Consider the following 11,503-nt stretch of genomic DNA (forward strand, 5'->3'; position numbering starts at 1 on the left):
GGACAGACAGGGTTGGAGAAGATGGAGCTCCTTCTCCATGCCCTACCTTCCAGGATGTCTGAGATGGGAGGTTGAGAGGGGCCTACCCTGGGACTGAGCTGCCAGGTTTTCTGCTTCTAAGTTCTTCCCAGCTCCCCCTCTCCAGCTGCTTCGGGGAAGTGCCCACCCCGCCGCACCACCACCCTACTGGCTTTCCAGATCTTTGAATAAATAATTCAGGTTTTGAAATCTTGCCAGGTCCACCCCTCCCATGCTGTGAGGGTGCTATTAAGCTGACATGAGTGATGTCACCCAGCTTCTTATTCCAGCTCCAGCATCAGGAGGACCTGCCCTGGCAGCAACTTACCTTCTTGATCACTGTCAGTCCAGACCCTCTACCCTGTCCCACTCACTCTGGGGCCTACTCACCACGGTCACCTAGTATCTTCATTCCAGGTGACCCTCATCACTTAAGTAGCTTTGTCACCTCAGTACCTCAGCACTTGTGACAGGGTCATAGTGATCCAAAGTCTCATAACCTGCACACACCATCTTCCCTTATCACAGCCTCTGCCACCCTGGGATCTCTGAACCCCATCATGCCACAGTCACCCTGACACTGCTATAATTGCCCCAGAGGCTTCCCTTTCTACGTCAGCGTCCCTCAGCCACCATCCCCCAAGATCCTGTCACCATGCTCATACTGTCACTGCCACCTACCTCCCTACTCCCTCGTGCTCCTGTCACCGTCACCTCAGGGTCCCATCATCTTGGCAACCCCCGTCATCCTCATCGGGGACGCCCATTCAGCCCATCACATGGTCTCCGTCACCTGAATTTCGTCAGCCTGTCTTTGCCACCCGAGGGTCCCATCACCCCACAGCCTATCCGAGTCCCCTTTCTGCTGCCTCCCAACATACGCCCCACAGCCTCTCTGAGACTTTTCCAAGACCCTCCTCCCACCGACGTCCCCGAAACCCCCCAGCCCGCAGAGGGCGCCGCGTCAAGGACAGCGCGGGCCGAATCGGGAGGGGCGGGGCCGCGGCCACGGTCGCTTTTTATGAATGGGGGAGCAGGCGGTGCGAGGCCTCATTACTATGCCGATCGACGCGCGCTGCGTCCCAGCGCGACGCATTCATTGGTTAGCTGAGCTGTGACGTCACCAAACCGGTGGCCGGGGGCGGGGCGGGGCGGGGTGACTCACGCCGCTTCTCCCGCGGCCGTGGGGGCTTCTTGGGGTTCGCTCACACCCTGCGCTCTCCGGACTCAAGCGGAACCTTCCCGCGCGGCCCGGCCGCGCCCGGTCCCGAGAGGTGAGTAGTGGTCCCTTCTGCGGGCACCAGGTGTCCAGAAGGGCACGCAGAATGCTGGGGCGCTGAGCCGCGGTCAGGCTCCCAGCTGCGGGCCAGGGTCGGAGGTCAAGACCTGGAACCCAGATGCTGGGCTACCAGGCAGGGACCCTGTGTCAGGGTGCTGAGCGCCATCAGCGGGATGACCCGACGAGGAGTGAGCACTCCTTCAGAGTCTCAAGGCCCTGGAGGGACTGATGGTTATCTGAGGTTAGCCCGGTAGGAAGCGGCGGGGACAGAGACCGAGGCGTCCGAGCAGAAGGAGGTGTCTGACTTAGGGAACTAGACATCTGTGCAGGAGGCGGAGTCAGACCCAAGATCCAGGTGGCCGGGCCGAAGGCGGGGTCTGACTTAGTATCCAGGCTTCCAGCAGGGGGTGTCTGTTCCGAAGACTCAGAGGTTCAGGCAGAAAAAGGGGTCTGGCCGGGGACAGAAGTCTGGGGGTATGCTGGGGGTGCTGAGTCCCCAGGTGTTGTTACCCGAGGAGCACAGGGTGGGGGCTGGCGGGAGCTTCACGCGCACTCCCTGGGGGCGGAGCCTGGGGCTGGCAGTACTGAGAATCGTGAGGGATCTGGCGAGCCTCAGAAACTGAGCGTCACCCTCCCTGATGGGAAGGGAGCAGAGTTGTCCTCAGTCTTGAGATGTGTTTCCTTCCCTCACTCCTGGCCTTTTCCAGCATCTCCTGCATCTTACAGGCCCCCATCCACATGTGGTAGTCCTTCATCTGGTTCTCCTCTAATCACACACGTGGGGGGAAGAGACCTGCAGGACCCAGGGAGTTGGAAGGGAAATGAAGAGACTTACCGAAGACAGGGATCCCAAAGACAGGGATCCCCAGGAAAAGAGACCTGTGTAGGCCTGGGGGCATTGGAGAGGACATAGATGTCCTGGAAGGAGCCCTGGGGCATTAGGTGGGGGCAAGGCTTTGGGACCCAACCAGGTAGCCTGAGGAGAGACTTCCACCTAATATCCAGAGGGACCTCAGCCTCTCCAGTCCCCTTCACCCAGCACCCAACAGCTTCTCACAGGGCCTTTCTCCTACAGGTACCGTGATGTGGGGTGCAGGCAGCCCCCTGGCTTGGCTCTCTGCTGGCCCAGGCAACGTGAACCTGAGCAGCGTGGGTTCAGCAGAAGGGCCCAAAGGCCCAGCTGCACCGCTTCCTTCACCCAGGGCCTGGGATGTGGTGCTGTGCATCTCAGGCACCCTGGTATCCTGCGAGAACGCGCTGGTGGTGGCCATCATTGTGGGCACTCCTGCCTTCCGTGCTCCCATGTTCCTGCTGGTGGGCAGCCTGGCTGTGGCTGACCTACTGGCGGGCCTGGGCCTGGTCCTGCATTTTGCTGCTGTCTTCTGCATTGGCTCATCAGAGATGACCCTGGTGCTGGTTGGCGTCCTGGCAATGGCCTTTACCGCCAGCATTGGCAGCCTACTGGCCATCACTGTAGATCGCTACCTTTCTCTGTACAATGCCCTCACCTACTACTCAGAGACAACGGTGACACGGACCTATGTGATGCTGGCCCTAGTGTGGGGGGGCGCGCTGGGCCTGGGGCTACTGCCTGTGCTGGCTTGGAACTGCCTGGACACCCGGGCCACATGCGGCGTGGTATATCCACTCTCCAAGAACCATCTGGTGGTCCTGGCCGTTGCCTTCTTCATGGTGTTTGGCATCATGCTGCAGCTCTATGCCCAGATCTGCCGCATCGTCTGCCGCCATGCCCAGCAGATTGCCCTCCAGCGGCACCTGCTGCCCGCCTCCCACTACGTGGCCACCCGCAAGGGCATTGCCACACTGGCCGTGGTGCTTGGCGCCTTTGCTGCCTGCTGGCTGCCCTTCACCGTCTACTGCCTGCTGGGTGATGCCCACTCCCCACCCCTCTACACCTATCTCACTCTGCTCCCTGCCACATACAATTCTATGATCAACCCCATCATTTATGCCTTCCGCAACCAGGACGTGCAGAAGGTGCTGTGGGCCATCTGCTGCTGCTGTTCCTCTTCCAAGATCTCCTTTCGATCCCGTTCCCCCAGTGATGTCTAGTCACATCCTGGTGACCCTTCAGCCCTGATCACTACAGAATTCCAGAATGTTAGGTCCTCCAGTACTTTGTTCCAACCCCCCCACCCCCAGCTCCACACCTCCAAGACCCAGCTGGTTCTGGAGTTCTAGGACATTGGATGTTTCACAGGATTCTGTTCAGATCCCTGCAGGGCCCAACTAACTCCATGGTTCTAGAATGTTCAGGTGGCCAGGGGTCTACTCAAAAACGTCCCACAGCCCAGCTGGCTTGGAGTTGCAGAATGCTGCTGGGTGTTTTTACAGTGCCATTCCAAGTCCCTGGTCTTTCCTTGACCTTGTCACCTTACTTTTGAGTTTCTGAGCTAGAGTCAGAAAGGTTAGCCACTCAGTTACCTAGATAGGAGAAAGAGGAAAAGATTTATTTATATATATGCACATACGAAGAGAGTATCTATTTATGATTTATTTATTTATGAATTTATTTATGGATATAAGGGGAAAAAAGAGACCCACACCTTGAAATCCAGGCCATACCAGGGTATCCCTAGTCCCCACACCCTCATTTCTGACCTCAGTTCCTAGAGGGGGAAAAGGGAGAAAGAGAAACCACGTATTTTGTTATTATTTTTGCTTATTTTTTATTGAAGAGATCATAGAAACCAGAGCCTCCTCCCCAGGCCCGCCCCTCTAGGGTTTGAAGGGGGGAACACACCAGCCTCTGGTTTTTTATTTTTTTAAGAAGCCATCACCTGAGCAACCGAGAATTCCTCTGTGCTGGGGGCCGGCTGCCCTCTGGTGGCAGTTTGGGGAAAATTGCAGCCTGGCCAGGCAGCCAGGGCCAGACGTGGCAACCTCAGCTCCACTCGAGCCTGGCATCCAGTGCCACAGCCACAGCCAGGAGGCCAGGCCTCACCCTGTGGTGCCCTAGAGGAGGCAAGGTGTGAGCCAACATCTGACCCCTCTGCCGATAGGGGTATGCCGATCCAGTGCATCCCCTATTCCTGTCCCTGACCCAACCCTCAATAAAAAATGATTTTGTAATAAATATGTTTCTGTCTGTGTGTGTGGAGGGGGTGGAGTGGGGCCTGACAGAAAAGCAAGGAATTCCCATTAGACCAGGCCTAGGGGCCTGTTGGGGAACATAGGGAGCTGGAGATCTAGGGTGGAGTGTGGCTGGCAGGTGACACTCCCACCCCAGGATGCCAATCTGATGGACTCCTCTCTGCTCAGACCTGGACACCACCAGACAAGGACCCTACCTCCCACTGGGGACAGGAACCAGGGTGCTGGTCTCTTCTTGTGTTGCAGATGCCCACATCCTACCCACATTAGCTTTAGTTTAGGGCTTTGGCATGAAGTATACATTCGAAGCATGTCAACTTCCTTAATAACAACATCCCCTTATAATTGTGGGTATGTGCATTGTGCTAGGCATTATGCTGAGTGTTACCTCATTGATGCCTAACAAGCATCCCAGGGCACAGGTAATATCTTCTCCATTTTACAGGTGAGGAAACTGAGACTGAGAGAGGGTTGGTGACAGGCCTAAGGTACATCTGTTTCCAGAACTTGTGCTCTGCCTACTAGCCAATGACTTCTTATCTCCTTCCCTCCCAAGCCTGGGGCCTAGGACATTCTGGACCTTGATTTGTATTGGAGTTCATTCTCAGAGCCAGCTGCCACCTTTGGGAGGTGGTTGGATGAGGTGTAGTCATTCTGGAGCTGGAATAACTTCTTTTCTGCGCAAAGGTGACTGGTGGTAAGTGTTTGCATGTGCGCTTGTGTGCATTTGAAGACACAAGTGTGCAGGACCCTGAGTTTAGGAGTGTTGGAACCAGAAAGGATGTATTCACCAGGCAAGGGCAGGAACAGGTTTGGAATGTGGCCGAAGAGGAAGCCCTGACTAGCCACACCTCCCAGCTTCCCTGGCCTCACAGGTGACCAGAGCCTGGGGGTTGGGCCCTCAAAGCATTCTGGCCTACCCCTCCACTGTACAGCTGGGGAGACTGAGGCTTGAAGAGGAACAGCCATCTGCTCAAACTCACATGGCTTGTGCCAGGCTAGGACTCAGGTCTTTCTCCATTTCCTTGGCCAAAGCTCTTTTACCTGGTGTCCAAGATCCCTCCCCAATAGTGGCCACAGGAATCCAAGGGCGTGGACATGCTAGCAGAGGCTAGAGCAGAGCTGGGGGCGGGCAGGTCTGGCTGAGCTGCAAATAGCTCTGGTTCAGGCACAAAGTGGGGAGGCCCCATCAGGTCAGGTTGAACCTTCTCCCTCCACTTTCTTGGACCGTCTCTGGAGGGTGGGGAAACACTCAGCAAAGAACCTCCCCCATGCCAAACTTTGGGCCAAACATTTCATACATCACCAGGGCCCATAGGGTGAGACGATTGCTCTCTCCATTTCACAGAAGAGGAAGTTGAGGCTCTGAGAGTAATGGGCCTTCATTCATGCAATGCTGTCTTATGGACAGCTTAAATTCTAGCTGGGGCAGATAGTAATAAAGAGCTAAGTTAAAAATATGGTAATGTCAGAGAGTGATAAGTCCTCCGAGAAAATACAGAAGGGACACAGAGAGTATGTAATCTTTAAATAAGGGTGCCCAAGAAAGGCCTTACTGAAGGTGATATTAAATTTGCCTAAAGTCACACAGTTAGTAAGGAGTTGAGTTGGGGTTTGAACCCAGGTCCATTTCACACCAAATCTGTTGCTTTCCTGGGTGAGGGAGTGGGTTTCAGGAGCAACTCAGAAACAGCATTCAAAGAAACTAGGACAGGGAGCCCTGTCCCCAGGCTGGGGAAGAGCTGGGAGTCTCCAGGCTATCCTAGATCTTTGAGAGGGTGGTGTAGGGAAGGGCCTCCTTGCTGCCTCCTCATGCTCCTCAAGAGCCCCCACCAAGGCTCAGAAGAAGAGGGACCAGTGTTCATCCTACCCTGTGCAGGCTCAGCCCTTGGCTTCCCATCCCGACTTTGGGCTCCAGGGCCCAGCAGGGCCTGTGCTTACCAATCTCCTATCTAGGAGGGCCTGTGGTGTGCCCCCATGCTTCAGATTCTCTGTCTGTCTGGCTGTGGTTGTATGGTACATATGAGACATTTCTGGGGGTCTAAATGTGGGGTCTCTGCCTTGGGTCCTGGGCCCATCCTGAGAGCTGTCTGAATCTGCGTCCAGGTTGGAGCCTATGTGCCCATGTGGTGGAACTGGCTGGCTTTGCCCTCCTCCCAGATTCTGCAGATACAGCTCAGGTCCTCCCTGTACCCACAACTCCAGAAAGTCTCCTTGACTAAGCCCTCCTGTGGCTGTGAAGATGTGGTTTATACCACACACCTTGCTACACTTCTGAGTAAACATTTATAAAGAAGTCTTGCCTTCCATGTGAGAATGGGGGTCCCTGAAGGCAGGGCTGTATGTCCCCCCTCCACTGAGGATCCCTGAGAAAAGAAACATGTCTGCTGCCTCAAACTGAAGCCTTCTATGTCTCTTTCGGCCTCATACTCTCCTGGTGCTCAGGATGTATGCTGGTGTGCACACTGCATGTTTGTATGTGTGTGTGTGCGTTTTGTTGAAGGGGGAAGCCAAGCCTTCCAGTCTCTCCTTATGCCAGTTTCCCAACACCATGCTTGATCCCACCCAGCTACAGAGGTCCAGGAGGGTGAGCTGAGCAGTAGAGGCTCCCTGGACTGGGGGAGGCAAGGGCTGAGGCCCAGAACCCTGCCTTCTTGCTGGGGTAGGCCTTGGGGTAGGGGTGGGGACCACCTCTCTTCCCCTTCTTCCCAGGTCTTGTGTGGGTAAGGGGTGGGGGCAGCCCCGAGTGCTGAGCCCCTGCCAGGGCCATGACCGCCTCTCCTGCAATAAGTGAGGAGACAGCAGCTATTAATATAAGATGAGTTCACGGGCTCACAGCTTCCGCAGGCTGGAAAACAGGCTCCCGGGGCCGGGGGCTGCGGTAAGTCTTATCTGTCAGATTTTCTCCTGGAGCCTGAAGCCCGCCAGCCCCGCATCCCTCAGCTCCCTACATGCCGAGACATGTGCATACACAGGCACATGCACATGAGCACGGGCACACAGGAACACACAGGCACACATGTGGGGGTCCAGGCCCCTGGCTGTTCAGAGAACACAAACATGCATACTGACCCACACATGGATGTAAACCCAGGTGTATCTGCACACTGGAACACACACTGTGTACTCAGATATATCACTGCACACATGTACACAGATCATGTCGATTTCGTGTGTGCATGAGTGTATATAGAAACACATATTTAAATGTGTGCATATGCCCTTGCACATGTGTGAACACAGAGACATACCCTTTAAACATGTGTACACACAGGTACAGACATGCTTGCATACACAAACACATTTGCACACCCTTGCACACCCAGTATATCCATACGCGAAACTGCACACATATGTATACAGATGGTATCCACAGTCATGCCCGCAGCTTGCATACAGGACCACAATCACGGGCTCGAAGGCATTCACATGTGCTTCTGCACACAGTGTACACCGTTGCACAGGCTCCGCACTGCTGTCAATGCTCAGCAATCATGAATTCACAGGGAGACCCTTGGTTTCCAGCACCATTGGGCTGGCTCAGCTGCCCTCTCCTGGCTCTCCCTCCCCCAGCCTCATGACAGGCAGCTCATGCTCCTGCAAACCCAACGCCTGCCTTGGCTTCCCACCCCCCGGGGGGTCCCCAGATCCCTGATTAACCCCTTTGCTAATTAGCCACCAGCCCCTTGACTTTGCTGCAGGCCTTCTCAGGGGCTCAAGCAAGAGGCTGCAAATTGGCCGAGCAGGATGGGTCTGGGGAATAGAGTGTGGGGGTGGGGTGGGGGTGCTGTGAGCCCAGTGCCTGGCTGGAGCCAGGCAGGGCACCCTCTATACTAGGGCTGGGAGGAACACTGGCATCATATTCTCTTAGGAAGTCTCCTCCAATTCATGTGTACACAGTCCCATGAAACCAACCTTTCATGTACATTTACACACTCACCAGTTTTGTGTGTGGACATGCCCCACTCCACATTTTCACACAAATGTATGTGAGCATTTGCATATAACTATATACTCATGAAGAAAACCTAGCACGAATGCAAGCAAAATCTTACATGTACATAAATGTACCTGCCAGATATGCTTAGATCATTTGTGTACATCCAAACAGAATTCACCTAAATGCACAAATGCAGTCATGTGTACTGGCTTGCAAACACATACTTATATGTTACACACACCTATGAATGTACTCCTCAGTATACTTGCAGGCATGCATGACCATATACCTGTGAAGTCCAGGCACACATGCACTCTCCACTCACATGTGTGTACATACTTGGATGAACCAGCTATCAGGTAGCCGTAACCTGGGGAGAAAACCCTTTAGCCTGCCTCTGGCTTTGCAGAGAAAAAACAAGCTTAAGGTTGGTGCAAGCTACCGGTAGGAGTGAGGAGTGGAACTCACCCAGGTTCCAAGTTGCCTTTTCCCACCTCCACGTTAATGCCTGAGCCTGGGACCTCCTCTGAGTTCCCTTCAGCCTTCAGGGTTCCCAGACAGAAGGGCAGAGCTTCTAGCTTTAGGCTCTGTGGTTCCTGTCTCCTTGGCTCTGGACCCAACCCCACAGGGTGTTTTACTCTCTTATAGGTAGGCAGCTTGGGGCATTGTTGGAAGAGGGTTTCTATTTCCATGCCTGATGCCAACTTGCTGTGTGACTTTGGGCAAGTTACTGTGCCTCTCTGTGCCTTGTTTCCTCAACTGTAAAATAGGAACAAAAAGCTGTTAGAAATCCTCCCAGGACTGGTCTGAGTCATCCATAGGGTCATGTTTATGGACGTTTTACTCAGGCACACACGTCTGGGGATGGTGTTTAGTTTCCAAGATGGTGAGACATCAGAGCGAAGGGGTCACCTATGCAATCATGGTCAACTCCTCAGTGAATAGGTGAGGAAGCTGGGTCCCAGAGAGGGAGCGGCAAGGTAGGAGCCTGAAGACCTGATCTCTGACCTCAGCCAGTAAGTCTGCTCCTCTTCCAGTATCTGTGAGCGAGTGAGCAGGTGTGTACACAGTTCCTGAGGTGAGGGTGGAGGTGGCTACCTGCTGAGGTGGGAGAGTGCCCATGCAGGACTCCTGCCACCGCGTACTGACATTTCTACCGAGATTCTTTTGGGTGTGAAAGGCGTTTTTATTGTCCTCCAGCTTCAGAATCCCCTCTAGACACCCTCATCTCCTGAGGCTTATTGGCAGTCCATGGTGGGCACCTGAAAATGCTCCCGGCCTCGTGATCTAGGAGTGAACTAGCGGATAACCACCCCCAGCAGAACTTACAGGAAATGGTGCTAGGTTGCCCTGGCTGCTGGGCGGCCAGGAGGGGGCAGTGAGGAACTGACAAGGCAGCACGACAGGAGGGGTAGCTCCCGAGGATTTTGTGGTCTGATTATGTGTGTTCCTGTAACTGCACACTAATCTTTGTCCTTGTTGGCACAAGGGCAGGGCTGTGTGCAGTGGGTGCAAGTGTTCTTGGGCCTGGGTTCCCAAGTGTGCCCACTCACGTGCGTATCTGTTATGTGGCTATCTCAGAGTGCATGAATACGTGAATCTGACAGGTGTGTGTGCACATACTGAGCAGGGTGTGTCTGTGGGAAGCCTCAGCCTATACCTAGGGAGGGAGCCCAGTACTTTCAACTCTGAAGGTCTACGATAGTTGGGCCTTCCTTCAGTCCAGGTCGATTTCAAAGCAAGAGCAAAATTAACTATTGCCTGTAAAACTGGAAATCAGGAGGTGGGTAGACAAGAGTGGAAAACTTTTAACATGCTCCCCTATGGTACTGAAGACCATGATTCCAGAGGGTGAGATTCTGAAAGCTGTTTAAAGTTGTATGGTAAACAGAGCACGAGCTCTGGCTGGAGACCCATGTCCTGGAGAACCTTGGCTCTGCTCCTGGCCAGTTACATGATCTTAGGTAACTCACTTAACCTCTCTGAACCTGTTTTTCCCATGTGTAAAATGGGGGACCTTTACCTCATAAGGCTGAAATAACATGTATGCAGTCTTGGGCAGGTAGTAGGCACACAGTAAATGCTCATTCTTCTCAGGATTAGCCCAAGAGGTGAAGCAACTTGCACAGGGTCACAGCTCCAAGTGAAGCCGTAATCTAAACTCGAGTCTCCTGCTTCCCAGAACCACATTCCTTCCCTCCAACTCCCTGGCAAGGGCGGCTCCCGACACCACCATTTTGTCTTCTCCCAGGGCAGGCGTCTGGCTGCTTGTCAGTCACCGGCCTTGGGAAGCCAAGTGCTGACTAAACACAGGCTTGAGCAGGAGGGTGGAGCGAGGGGCTCTGCAGGGACGAGCTGGCTCTCGCGCCCCCTCCCCTGTACCCCCACCTACAGCGATGAGCTCAGAGCGGCTGGCGCAGCAGTTGCTGACAATTCAAAACTTCTGCCCCCTCTCCTGGGACGCCAGTGGGTGACTCGCTCTCTGAACAGCAGGCGTGACCAGCGAAGTCACCAACCCTGCTCCCGCCCCTCTCCTGGGCCACTGCTTCTGCTGGGCCCGGAACTGGGTGTCTGTTCGTAAATTGCCCCCAGGGACAGTTACCCGCAGCAGCTGTGCTCGGAACAACCGTTGCTTCCTGGGTAGGTCATTTTTTTGGGTCAGAATGTAAACCCAGCCCCCTTGCCTAGGAGAGGGGGCGTGCAGCAGCCTAAACCTTTTATCGGATTCCATTGTAAATCGTTCTATTTAAGGTAAGTTGCTTGGTCTGAGAGGCAGACAAGATGCCGGCCAGATGTTGGGAGGCAGCATCAGCATTCAGCCTGTGCTCCTCTCCTGCTTGGCACAAGGAATTGCCAGCAGCTCATCTCCCCTAGTCCCAGCACATTCTCCGCAACTAGCTGAAGGGAGCCTGGGGATCTGGGCTTCTAGGTCCCCCAACTTGGGTTTCCTCCTAAAACAAAATGGTTTCTGGTCTTCATCCCCAACTCCCACACAAGGGTGCACTATCCACACCCAGAGGCCTCCTGCCGTCTGAGCCCACCCACACTGGACCTCCCTCCAGAGGTCTGGCCACCACCTGTGGCTCTCAATGTTGCCCCCTTCTAACCACTTCTCCCATTAAAAACACACACACATACATACATACCAGAGG

General features: G+C 54.4%; 1 protein-coding gene across 1 annotated transcript; it reads left to right on the forward strand.

Annotated features, from left to right (window-relative positions):
• Positions 1-1,178: 1,178 nt before the first annotated feature.
• GPR3 (G protein-coupled receptor 3) lies at positions 1,179-4,394 on the forward strand. Its single transcript, XM_039854621.1, has 2 exons — positions 1,179-1,292; positions 2,373-4,394. Exon 2 carries the CDS (start codon positions 2,381-2,383, stop codon positions 3,368-3,370), a length of 990 nt encoding a protein of 329 aa, XP_039710555.1. The 5' UTR covers positions 1,179-1,292; positions 2,373-2,380; the 3' UTR covers positions 3,371-4,394.
• The last annotated feature ends 7,109 nt before the right edge of the window (positions 4,395-11,503 follow it).

This window comes from Pteropus medius, unplaced genomic scaffold, assembly GCF_902729225.1.
Source record: "Pteropus medius unplaced genomic scaffold, Ma_sr-lr_union100, whole genome shotgun sequence".
Taxonomy (NCBI): domain Eukaryota; kingdom Metazoa; phylum Chordata; class Mammalia; order Chiroptera; family Pteropodidae; genus Pteropus; species Pteropus medius.

Coding starts and splice junctions, on each gene's coding strand:
- GPR3 (XM_039854621.1), top strand. CDS start 2,381: ATGTGGGGTGCAGGCAGCCCCCTGGCTTGGCTCTCTGCTGGCCCAGGC.